The sequence below is a fragment of the Mytilus edulis genome, chromosome 11, assembly GCF_963676685.1.
Source record: "Mytilus edulis chromosome 11, xbMytEdul2.2, whole genome shotgun sequence".
Lineage (NCBI taxonomy): Eukaryota > Metazoa > Mollusca > Bivalvia > Mytilida > Mytilidae > Mytilus > Mytilus edulis.
In genome coordinates, this window is record NC_092354.1 from 44,475,376 (window position 1) to 44,489,291 (window position 13,916).

At 31.5% G+C, this 13,916-nt stretch overlaps 1 protein-coding gene across 1 annotated transcript; it reads left to right on the top strand.

Annotated features, from left to right (window-relative positions):
• Positions 1–11,945: 11,945 nt before the first annotated feature.
• Positions 11,946–13,533, top strand: LOC139494291 (E3 ubiquitin-protein ligase TRIM71-like). The gene is made up of 2 exons (XM_071282459.1): positions 11,946–12,799; positions 13,473–13,533. The coding sequence occupies exons 1-2, from the start codon at positions 12,033–12,035 to the stop codon at positions 13,531–13,533; spliced, it is 828 nt and encodes a 275-aa protein (XP_071138560.1). The 5' UTR covers positions 11,946–12,032.
• The last annotated feature ends 383 nt before the right edge of the window (positions 13,534–13,916 follow it).

The window sequence follows — 13,916 nt, forward strand, 5'->3', positions numbered from 1 at the left end:
ATGTTAAGTTACAAACAAATAAATATAACATACACTTATGTATGCAATTTATGATATAACGATGTTTATAAAATGGTGTTAGTAGAGTAGCAAAGTTTAACGAAAAACGTGCTATTTAAGAAAGAAATATTCTAAAATTGTTTAAACATTGATTGGTTAATTATCATTATCTCTGTTTTTTAAAATGACTCTTTTCAAAGATTATGTGGAAAATAATAAAAAAGGCATGTGTGATTCCAGTTACCCTACCTCCCGTACTTTTTAGTCTGAATAACAGCCTACCCTGAAGAACTTTTTTGTTGTTTTCCATAAGGCGCTTTTTTAAGTCAAAATGTTACTACCATGTAAATAATGTAAAAACAAATACATAAAAGAACAGAAAAACAAGTATCTAACTTAGATAACTATTATTTTATGTGTAAATGGAATCACAAATATTATTTTTTCGGTAAAAAATTGACAGCATTTGTGCCAGCTTTTGAAATAATCTGACATGATTATGATATTCGAGACAAAGTTTGTAAAGCTATAAGCGTGTGCTTATTTATGCAGGTTGGTGTAAACCTAAATGTGGTAGTTACGTTCCAAATATTCAATTTTGGTCCTTATGTCACACTCTTGCGTGTCCTTATTTTGACTATGCAGTCAGTACCTAAACATCAATAAATGGTCAGCAAAAGCAACTCATATTATCATTACAATAGTATGTTGATAATATGTATGTTTTGTAGTACCCAATCAATTAAAAGCAAATGTTGTATGTCTAACAACACACTTATAATTTCTCATTTCTCAATAACAAAGGAATGTTTTAAATCCTGCAATTTTAGGTTGTTATTCATCATAAACACTTATATACCTCTATTTAGAAATTAATTTTAATACATATCCGCGTTTAACGTTTCATTACATACTACATTGTACCAGTGTGTTGTATACATATGTTTAGAAAAATTTCGGCAATTGTATACATTATGCATCCATTATCATTCTGTCTTTCAAAAATATTAAAACAACTTTAAAAATTGATCTCCAAAAGACAAAATGATAAGGTTTGAACAGCCATTTACATTTTTAAAAGGAGATATTCATGTTGATGTTTTATTTAAGCTTCGTGTTAATAGCAACCACATTCAAGTAAAAGAATACACTTCAAAACAATATGCTGAACGTATTAGTAAAATTCATAAACTGCTTTTGCTGTATCATGATTGTCTTATGTTACTCCTCATATTTCAAACTAATTTGGATTTATTTTTCAGGACAAGGTAAGTGTTATATACCAACCAGATAAGTATATTATGATTAGTTGACAAAATTAAAAAAAGTAAGAACAAGAAATAGTGAATGCTGTATGTGATGTTTTTTTTTCCGAAATAGGAAAATTTTATATATAAAAGTATGAATGTGAAGTTAGCAGCCGGTTCTTTTTTCGATATTCGATATTCAAAATTTAGTTGAAAATCATCAAAAAAGAAATACTTAATAACATTAAAGCATGATTTTCATAGTTAAGAGGACTAATTAGATACGTAGAAAATCGTTGCATGACCTCTTCTAACTGCCTTAGATTCTCGTTGTTCTCCAATATAAACCCTTTTCTAACTGGTATATTTGTCTTCGTGTATTATGGCTTTTTGACAATAAAAAGAACTTCGAAGGTGTACATTTATATATGATATTTCTTAAAACAAAAAGTAAAACCGATCACGCTAGAAATATTTTGAAATATAAATAGAAATATTAATGGAAAGCCCAAAAGAGAAATAGAAAGTGAAAATCTACCTGCGACCGCTGAAATGAGGGTGAGACCCCCTGGTCTTTCAATGTCCATAAAATTCAACTAAATCATAGACTGTGTATATATAAAGGTTGTATCAGAAGGATTTCCTAGATAAATGTCATCTTCGATATCTACGGTGGGCTTAAATTGTCACTTTTTGGCTAAAAATTGTCAAAATTGTAGGACAAAGGGCACAGGGCAATGGCGAAAGCCCTTTGATCTCTCAATCTTTCTAAATTATGCAGACATTTAATAAATAGAAAGATACAACCGTGACTAAAATGAGTTTGGGTTCACTTCCTATCTTTCATGTATACGGAGCGCCCAAAATGCCAGTTGGATATTCAAAATTTATATTGAAAATCTACCTGAGACCGGTTAAATGAGGGTGAGACCCCCTGGTCTTTCAATGTCCATAAAATTCAACTAAATCATAGACTGTGTATATATAAAGGTTGTATCAGAAGGATTTCCTAGAATAAAATCATCTTCGATATCTACGGTGGGCTTAGATTGTCACTTTTTAGCTATAAATTGTCAAAATTGCAGGACAAAGGGTGCAGGGCAATGGCGAGAGCCCCTGATCTCTCAATCTTTCTAATATTATGCAGACATTTAATTAGTAGGTAGATACAAACGTGACTAAAATTAATTTGGGTACAATTCGTGTCTTTCATGTATACGGAGCGCCCAAACGACATGGCAAAAGCATAAAGAGACAAACAACATCATACACAACAACCAAATAACGAAAAACCAACGGGACAATTTCGTACACTATTTCCTAGATTTCACTGCATAGGAGACGCTGAAAGCTGAGATGAGATGATGAAACTCAAGGACGAATAATAACCATCATTTTAAAGAACTATATGACCATAGAGAACATATATCAAACTGGTCAAATCAACCCAAGTCTGTTGAAACCTAAATTTCTTTATAATTTATGAATTTATAAATCGACCCTTTGAAATTATACCTTTTAACATTTCAATAATTGATAAAGGACTATAATACTCGCTAGTCTGAAAGAACAAGATGACATCTCAACATGCTCCACAATCGCTTTACTACTTATTCAATTAATTGTATTGTCATTTTTATACTTCATTGCTAAATAGCATGTTGTATTTTATGATTAGTTATTTCCATTTTTGGCCGATACATGTTAAGTTACAAACAAATAAATATGTTACACTTATATATGCAATTTATGATATAACGATTCTATAAAATGGTGTTAATAGAGTAGCAAAGTTTAACGAAAAACATACTAAATAAGAAAAAAATATTCTAAAATTGTTTAAAATGACTCATTGGAAAGATTATGAGGGAAAAAATTAAAAAAAAAGGCATGTGTGATTCCAGTTACCTTACCTCCCATACATTTTAGTCTGCATAATAGCCTACCCTGAAGAACTTTTTTGTTGTGTTCCATAAAGCGCTTTTTTAAGTCAAAATGTTACTTCCATGTAAATAATGTAAAAACAAATACATATTATTAACTATTAGCTATAAGCGTGTGCTTATTTATGCAGGTTGGTGTAAACCTTAATGTGGTAGTTACATCCCAAATATGTAATTTTGGTCCTTATGTCACACTCTTGCGTGTCCTTATTTTGACTATGCAGTCAGTACCTAAACATCAATAGATGGTCAGCAAAAGCGACTCATGTTATCAATACAATAATATGTTGATAATATGTATGTTTTGTAGTACCCAATCAATTAAAAGAAATGTTGTATGTCTAACGACACACTTATTATTTCTCATTTCTCATTATTCAATAACAAAAGACAAGACAAGACAAGACTATGGCATGTTGATGTAGCAACTTCTTTTGTTAACATTATTTTAGTATTATATTAAATAGTAAACCTTACATCTTGCGTTTCATTTTGGCACTGCACATGGTATGTTTTTCAACACACAATTGTCGATTCGTACTTATTCAGCTTTAAAAAACTATGTATGTATTAATAAATTCATACTTTGAGCTTGATACATGTACTAGCTTACTTTTTGTATTCTTTGGTGGGTATTTTAATGCATTTGACCGTGTTATTTGTTGTTTTGCTATGTATTGATTAGATAAAGCATTTTACAGTTGTCTTTTAACATTTGGCATAGTATTATGCTGTCAATCCAGGGCTAGGGAGACGTTAAGCCTCATAACTATGAACTTTTCCACCACCTGCAATACAGTATTTTTAGTTTGTTCGTGTACATGTACTGATCAAATATGACAATTTTACAACTCACGTTTACAGTTTGTATTGTAAAATGTTACCACTTTTTTGGTCAAGCATTATCTCAGCACAGTTTTCTAAGTTATATTACTGGTGTATGACTTATTATACCCACTTGTTTGATGACACAGATTATTGTTAGTCCCTGTGAGTATCTTTATGACACCTATATTTCAATTTATATTATCATCGATCACAAAGATTGAATACTCATACATCAACAAACTAGGGAAACACATCAGGAACATAGCTTCCAAATGAAAAATAGCCAAGCAGTCTTTCAGAGATTGTAATTAAAATCGCCTTTGTCAAATTAAAACAAATTGAAGATGTTGCCTACATTTATTTAAACATTAAATGACAACGTTCCTAAATTAATGCGATGCTAAAATATTCATGTGTGACCACACAACTTGTTCGTCCTTTACATTCTCTAAAACAAGTATTATATCATTGACAAATTCAATGTTTTAATGTTCATAACCTTTTGTTGGTAAGTGTCACTTAGCAAACCGATAAGACAATATATAACAAACGGCCAATATTAAGATGTGGTGCATTTTTATGATGTAATGTTGAAAATTGAATTCAAAATGCAGAACAATGTTACTGTGAATTCCATGGTATCAAATACATGTGGATACTTTAATCAGATTGATTACGCCTTGATTACAAATCCTTTATAAAAAAACAGGAAGTAAACATAAGAACATGTGATTAAATATTTCCAATGAGGTAGCTATCAAGAAGAAGCATAATGAAATTAGGTGGTAGTAACAAAAAGTCAGCCTACTAATTTTAATAATTGACATTATAATACCGTATTATAGGTTGAAGAGATCCCTACATGACAGTATGTGAAGTAATTTAAACGTGAAAACTTTCACTGATAAGTTCGACTAGTAAGTCCGAGCGACTCGCTCTACATAATATAATATTTTCTTATTTTAGGTGTGAGTGTGGAGGGTAAGTACTTTAGATCAAACTTACTATCCATATTTCTTTTCCATTGCTTGGTAGTACATAGTATGAATAAATTTTACAAAGACGTAGTTTTAAAAGTATTAGTAATATAATTAAACGAAGTATGACATGCTTATTATGCGTTGTTTTGTTTGAATCTTCCAATTAGCATTTACTACGCATTATTTAATTTAGTTATGTAACGACAGGAATGTGGAGAGAATAGACTTGTCAAGCAGTAGTCCTTTTAACTTCTGTTTGTAAGGGTTCATGAAAGATTAAACTTATTTACCAATAATTTCTTTTGAATGACACTATTGATAGGTTTTTCGTTTCTGCGGGTCTGGTAACTCCTGAAATAGATATATACATTTTAGTTTGTATGATAGCAAAAATTTACAGTAAGCTCTTCTTATTTTTTACATTCTCATGCATTTCAACATAACTATAAGTTAAATTACAAGCACGGGAAAAAGAATCAAATGTGATATTCGTGCACCAATATACATTGTCAACTTGAGGGTGTTTTGTATGTCATGTTTTCATCACAGCCACAGTCTGGCACTTAAAAACTAAAAAACACTAAAAATAATTTTGAAGACTGAAAATGCTCCTAATATTTGAGCAAAATATGCACACATAAACTATTATCGAAAGCGGAATACATGAAGGGTGAACCATTTACATCCGAAAAGCAAAGGCTACACATAAGATCTAAAACAGCTGTTTTTATTTTTAAATCAAAATAACCATAATGATGTTATTTTGATGCATATTTAAACATGTTATCAGATCAAATAATATTAATTTTGTTCATTTTATTGCAGACGGTATAAGCAAATAGCAGAATAGCAAAGAAAAAGCCTACATCATTTACTAGAAAAAGGAACATAAACGTATTTCTTGAACAATAGAACACAATTTGAAGCTTATGTATGCTTGCATGTTTCTTTTGATGATATAAATATATATGATTGTAGTTACATAATTTTATATGAAAACATTTCAAATAGTTAGCTTCATTGAGGTTTTAACCACATATGTATGAAGCTTACTCTCTGCACCATATGAATCATTCAAACTTTTTGGTATTTCCCTATATTAGTAATTAATATGAACTTTATCTAATCCTATGACTGTATCCTGTTTAGAATTTGCTAGCTTAAATTGATTGTATATAAATGTTACACAACTAAATTTATGCATTAGTATCTTTTGGTATATGTAAAACTGCAGCCCAAAAGTTGATTTCAGGTTCCTGGTATTCGTATAATCATTATTACTGTAGATATATACGCTATGAAAACAGCACAACTATATATGCTGGGTATTTCGATAATCAATTGATTCGAAACCAGATTAAAAATGTGCGGAAATAATAGTAATTTTGATGTGACAGAGTGCATCTTTCGTAAAATAATTGTATCTTATCGACTAATATCTTATATGCGGTAAGTGTTGATACGACATAAATAACTTTACATACATACTTTTTTAGAAGCTACATTAATCACGAAATACTCTTTAGAGTTCAAAGAATGTAAATATTTTTTTGAAATAATGAGATGAATAATAACTGTTTAGTGATAAGATGTTCCCATTAACCGAACTTATATATTTTTTATTTTGTAGTGGATAGTAAGTGTTAAGTACCAGACAGATAAGTTTACTGTGATAAGTATAAACACACTGCGTTAAGTTTGAGAATCTCGAAGAAGTAGTGGACTCAAACACGATATTATGGTTTACAAATCTCTACTTGTAGATCTTTTTTTTCTACTCTACATTTGTACATTATGTAAATTTTACATACGTTATAAAAACTGTCATTTATACCCAAATTAAATAAATAAGTAAATTCAAAATAGCATACAAGTAAGGGTATCGATTAGAGGGTAACTTATGCATTTAATTGAACGTTTGTCAACCAACAGGTATTAGGGAAGCGTTTTGTAAATGCACTGACCGACAGAGCAACCGACAATGTGTTCGTGAGTGCATCAATTATTTTTAACTATATAAAAACAAATATCGATCATTCGGGGCCATGCGATGCGTGACTGGGAATCAAGTACACACATTATGTCAATACCAAATCGCAGGTGAATACCTCCCCTGAAGGTATAAAGTACACATATCATACCATTATCAAATAGCAGGTGAATACCTCCTCTGAAGGTTCATAGATCGTTACTCAGTATTGGGTACTCATTCCGACTGGACAAGGGCTGTATATCATATGTCGTTGAAATAGCAGCTTGTAGTATGTGTTCTATACCTGATGTCCTTGACTTTTTATCAAATTGTTGATTGTTTATTTTGTGTTTATAAGATGTAGGTTTCGCAAAAAAACTTAAATATAGCAATTTTAAAGCAAAAACTAAAATTGTTTGTGAGTCGATTGTTAAATGGGACATTTGTTTAATGATTGAAAACGCAATAAAAATTAGCATACAAAAAAACTGGTACAAAATAAGACAATTCACATCGTTATTGGACTTTTCAAAGGTTCCATCAATAACCATTTTGTGTGTTTTATTAAAAATTACAAATGTTCAATGTACTATTTGTGTTATCAGTATCAACACTGAAGCAGCGTAAAACTCCAATTAATGGATAGATATAGGAAGATGTGGTGTGAGTGCCAACGAGACAATTCTCCATCCAAATAACAATTTAAAAAAGATAAACTATTATAGGTCAATGATCGGCCTTCAACACGGAGCCTTGGCTCACACCGAACAACAAGCTATAAAGAACCCAAATTACAAGTGTAAAACCATTCAAACGGGAAGACCAACGGTCTAACCTATATAAAAAAAAACGAGAAACGAGAAACACACATACATTGCATAAACAAACGACAACAACTGTACATCAGATTCCTGACTTAGGACAGGGGTATTGAAAAATAATTGTAAACCTTGTATATTAAAATGTGATTTTACCTAAGTGATTAATCCGTTGTCAACCTGTTGCAAGGCAAAGTTGTGGACGATGTCTAGCTTCTGTTCAATGGAAGAAGCGACTATTTAAAATTTCAACTGGCGTATTTTGGTAAACATACTTGAAAACACCATTACTTCAAAGAGGTATTTTTGAAAGATAACAAGAAAACTTACTACATTTTCAATATAGACTCATCGTTGGCAGCTCATTTAGTATGTCCTTAGATTGAAACATGTGAAAGTAGATTTAACCACTGTGTCTTCATAGTATACGATAGCTGACATCTATCAAACTATGTTGTCTTCAATTTATGACAGAACACCGTTTTCAATAAGCGGATTTGTTTATGAATCTTAACTAAACAAAGTATTACTAAGTTTTTTAAGTATCACCACAAATGAGGTATTTTTGCTAATAGTCACTGTGCATGCTGTGAGAATCATCAGTTCAGTTATATGCAATAAATCATGCACTGTATGGTTTGAGTTAGAATGAGCTGTGAACAACTCATCAAACATTTTCATTTAATATGTCACGAATTAAATCAATGCAACGAACCTTCTTAAACTGTCTTTTGAATGTTACTCATGTATTATATTGGCTTAAAACCTATAATCAAAGTATAAACAAAGGAGGGACGAAAGATATCAGAGGGATAGTCAAACTCATAGTTTGAAAATAAGCTGACAACGCCATGGCTAAAAATGAAAAGACAAACAGACAAATAATAGTACGGAAGACAAAACATAAAAAAACTAAAGACTAAGCAGGACAAACCCCACCAAAAACTGGGGTTGCATTCAGGTGTCCTAGAATGGTAAGCAGATCCTGCTCCACATGTTGCACCCGTCGTGTTGCTTATGCTATTACAAATCCGGTAAAAAGTCTTATTTGGTAAGTCACAATCTGTTGAACGGTTAATCCATAACGGTCCACCAACTCGTGATAGCTTCCGTAAATTTACGAAGGGATTATTTCAATTTCAACGTTTGTGATTCTTGGTTTAATAGCTTCCTTGAGTACAGCAATCCTCTATCAAGGAAATCATGATAGCGAATACAAGCCCGGGAATATCGTATCAATTGGGAGATAAATTTTCCGTATACAAGCGCTGCTGGAATGTTGCTACATAGAAAAGTAGTAAGATGAAAAGTGGATATTCCAAACTAATATGACAAAAGAACTCGAAAATTCAGAAATACAGCAAAAAATTACATTCCATGAGGTTTGACGTTTGTTTGGATGAACTTCAAAACCACTATTATTCGCAACTGGATGAGGTGAGGGGGTAAACTTTCTGTTATCATTCAAGTATTGTAATTATTATTCATTTTTCAGGTGTTCAGTAAAACTATTTTTTAGTTTTTAAGTGCTTGAGCCAACGTGCGAGAGCCAACGTGACCCAGGATTTTTTTAATGTCATGTGAACTGTTGTTGCTCATTTAATCGCCATACTTTCTCTGGGTTACGTAGGCGCACGCTATTAGATTTCAAGAAACAATTTTAAAAAATCGTTATTTTTTTTTGCTCTTTTACCCCCCTCACCTCACTCATTTTCCAAAATTAATGGTTTTTAAGTTCATCCAAAAAAACTTCAAACCTAAGAGAATATGTATTCGTAATAAGTACCTTTCCAAAACAAAATTTAAAAAATGAGAAAATAGATAAAAATGTAAATACAAAACCAATAGAGGGGTTAGATGTAAAAAAATGTCAGAAAGACAAATATAATCTTGAACAAAATGCTGCCAAAAAGAAATTTAGAAAGACGTTCAAGTTTGTTTTTTGTTGTTGTTTTTTTGTTCTGTGGCATATGATTTAATCAAAATGAAAGAAATTGACCCGACTAAAACAATTCAGATACCAAATATTTCTCTTAATGATAACAAAATAAATCATAATTTATTACAGCATTGCTGACCTAACTCCCTATTGTTTGAGATATTTGTTATGCTTTACGTCAATAAATTACTCTAGGCCATACCACGGCGTCAGTATTTTTTAGTGATGGGGAAGCTGATGCATCCAAACAGAATTTAATTCACTGTATAACTGTTGATTTTTAGCAAGTTAACTTATTTCCTTTTACTCTACAAAAAAACCTTTATTGTTATGATATTTAATATCATAAAACTGCTTTCTTCACAATTCATTATTGAAAATATATTAATTGAACAAACAAATTAAAAACGTGTTGGTAAATCTTTTGTGTTATGTATAAATAAACTCATCATAGATACCAGGACTAAATTTTATGTATACACCAGACGCGCGTTTCGTCTACATAAGACTCATCAGTGACGCTCCAATCCAAAAAAGTTAAAAAATAAAAAAAAAATAAAAAAAGCCAAATAAAGTACGAAGTTGTAGAGCATTGAAATCCAAAATTCCTAAAAGTGTTGACAAAAACAGCTAAGGTAATGTATGCCTGAGTGTTATGTATAATACATTGTGATGTTTTCCTTTTAAAACATTTTTTTTTTATTGTTTATTGAACTTATGATACTTGATAAGACTTTTTATTAAAACATTGATGCTCACTGTAGCTTGAATTCGAAAGTGCTAACTATTTGAAGTCAGATCTGCTTACCCTTTTTAAACATTTACAGTGTCAACCTCTACAAGTTTTAAAACAAAGTAACCGATTTATTCATTTCTAATATTTAATCATTTAATAATCATGATTTACATACAGAGGGACAGTCAAACTGATAAATCGAAAATAAATTGACAATGCCATGGCTAAAAATGAAAACGCCAAACAGACACACAATAGTACACACAACACAACATAGAAAAATAAAGAATAAGTAACACGAACCCTACCAAAAACAAGAGATGATCTCAGATGCTACGGAAGGGAAAGCAGATCCTGTTGCTCATGTTATAAGATTTTATAACAAATCCGGTAAATAGTCTAATTCGCTAGGTCACATTCATGAAAGGGGAGGGAAATGTAGTTACGACGTAAGGAACATATCTGAAATCTTCTTTGAAACGGTAATTCCACAACGGTCAATCAACACGTAATGGCGTCCGTAAATTTCACGAAGGGATGATTTCAATATAAAAAAGAAGATGTGGTATGATTGCCAATCAGACAACTATCCACAAAAGACCAAAATGACACAGACATTAACAACTATAGGTCACCGTACGGCCTTCAACAATGATCAAAGCCCATACTGCATAGTCAGCTATAAAAGGCCCCGATAAGACAATGTAAAACAATTCAAACGAGTAAACTAACGGCCTTATTTAAGTTAAAAAAATAATAATAAAAAAACATTGAGAGTTCATCATTTGGAACTCTTGTTTTAATATCTTCCTTTTAAGCAGTAACCATCATGAAAGAAAATACAAGAACGGGCATATTGTATCAATTGGGGGACATATTCCCCGTATGCAGGTGCTGCTGTAATGTTGCTACTTAGAAATGGAAAGTTCACAATTTGAAAGCTAAACTAATCTCTTTTGTAGTAAAGTTTTTTTTTCAACCTACCCTCATTGTCAATTTCCAAATGTAAGTCAAGATATGAGGCCGAAACACTATATCTGTTGTATCCTTTATCTCTAGTTCGGTGACTACTAGTTATTGTATCATATTGTCTCTTGTAGAAGGTTGTCTAATTGTCAATCATACCAAATCTTTATTTTTTGTTCACATTTATTTTGTAATATCATCTATACATATTCCAGTTATTATGGTATAATTCAATACAATAGTTTGTTTAAATTATGATTACCGGGTCAAGAATGCAGGTCAATAACTAATGTCATTTACATAACTGTACACTAGCTATATATAGTCAATACAATGAAGTCTTTATCTAAAATGTTCAAATGATATTCACGTTATAATCTAAATTTAATGTTTCACAATTTATCATCTAAATACACACCATACATAGATAACCGTTATTGATTCAAATGTAGAACGTTGTTATCAAAGGTTATATACCTTACCTGTGTAGTATCATCTAAATACACAACATACATAGATAGCCGTTATTGATTCAAATGTAGAACGTTGTTATCACTGGTTACCTTACCTGTGTAGTATACATTGCGGACGATAAGTGACAAAATGGCACAGGCAGCCTCAAAAACATGTGAGATATGTATCAGTGCTACAGGATCCCAATACTGTTTGGAGTGTGAACAATACTTTTGTGAAAATTGTAAAACTTTTCATAGTAGGCAGAAGATATCAAAAACTCACCAGTTCCAGTCTTCCTCAGATGTGATCCCGGAAGGTAAATCGAAATGTAAGGACCACAATGAAGACTTCAGTTTTGTATGCAAAACATGTAACGTAGTAGTGTGCAGTAGTTGTGTGACTGGCAGTCATACAGGGCATGCCTTTTCCAAGCTTATGGACAGCATAACACAGCTGAAGGAGAAGAACACAACATACCTACGTAGAAAAATACAACAGTCAACACAAAACATGAAGCAGATAGAAGAAGGTATAAAGGAATTTGATGTTAAGGTGGAAGAAGTAGTTAAAGCTATCACAAATGAAGGTACAAAGCTCAAGGCTATGGTTGACAAATGTGTCGCAGAGATGATTTCATCGGTCAATGACAAATCTAGGGGAGAAAAGGACAAATTAACAAAGATCACGGCAGATACTAGAATGGAGTTGATGGCAGAAAACGATTTAGACAAGCAGATTTATGAACTCGACAAGATGAGAAACGATGGTAATTTGTTAAAGTCTTTACAGAAACTTACAGATGACATTGCAAAGCTGAAGGTAAAGCCAATTCCCGAGTTTCCGAACATAAAGTATACTGCTAAGTCTGCAACAGATAACGACGTTAAACAGCTGTTTGGTAACTACATAATCAGGTAATTCTACTAAAAATGACTGAGCATTTTTGTGGTCGTAATACATGCTTGAATATAACCATGGTATCTTAATGAGACATGTATTTTTGCGAAATCAAAATTATTTTGCATTCTAAAATATCAACTTATGTCTGAAAAAGATATGACAGGCGAAAGAGAGATAATTCATGAAATACAAATATATGTTCATTACAAATGTATTGTTTAATATTATGGATTTACAATGTGCTCCAGTAGATAAATACGGGGTCTATGGTAGTGTATATTTTAAGTTGTGCATGTACCAATTTCGACAAATCGTAAACTTATGTAGATGTGCAAAAAACATGCTTTTAAACTAGTACATATATACATGTTTTTCCCGTTATTTAAATATGTTATTCTAAGTTCATGCATTTTATGCAATATTATAATAGAAATAAAGACAATAGAAGTATACCGCTTTACAATAATCATAAATCGATTAAACAGGGGAAAAAATCCGAACAAAACTGAGGGAAATGCACATTAATTACAAGTGTAAAGCAACAGAACGATATCAACACTGTACTGCTACAAAAACAAACGCCAACATACAAAGAAAATGACTATGTGTTAACAACTGTCATTCTCCTGACACTTGACAGAACATTTTGAGAAAATAATGTAAAAATTTCAGTTTTTCTTTTATCAGTGAAATGCGTACACAACAAACAATGATCATAGAAAGAGAATTGCCTTCACCAAAGAGGTAGGGAAATATATTTGTATATTATACAGTTTTTAAAGTTACGTATTTGACAATGTAAATAAAGGCAACTGTAGGATACCGCTGTTCAAAACTCATAAATCCATGGAGAAAAAACATAATCGGGGTAACAACTAAACTTGTCATCAAATGTTTGAGTGAATTACACATTATCTTCTTGCATACCTAAGCAATTGACGTTGCAAGAGTTCTGATTAAGTTTGTTTTATATATTGCGTACACCAGTACACTGTTTAATTTTATTTTCGATAAGTCAATTACAATGTCTCTCTGGTTTATGTCTCTCCTCTTTATTCCACTACGTACGTTAGAACACACTGACTCGAGCACGATTGCATTTAAGATAATAATTCTTCTTATGATACTAAG

Bases quoted from the DNA above. Each gene is read 5' to 3' on its own strand.
- LOC139494291 (XM_071282459.1), top strand. From the start codon at position 12,033: ATGGCACAGGCAGCCTCAAAAACATGTGAGATATGTATCAGTGCTACA. The intron at 12,800-13,472 runs GTAATTCTACTA...TTCTTTTATCAG, and splicing joins TTTGGTAACTACATAATCAG to TGAAATGCGTACACAACAAA.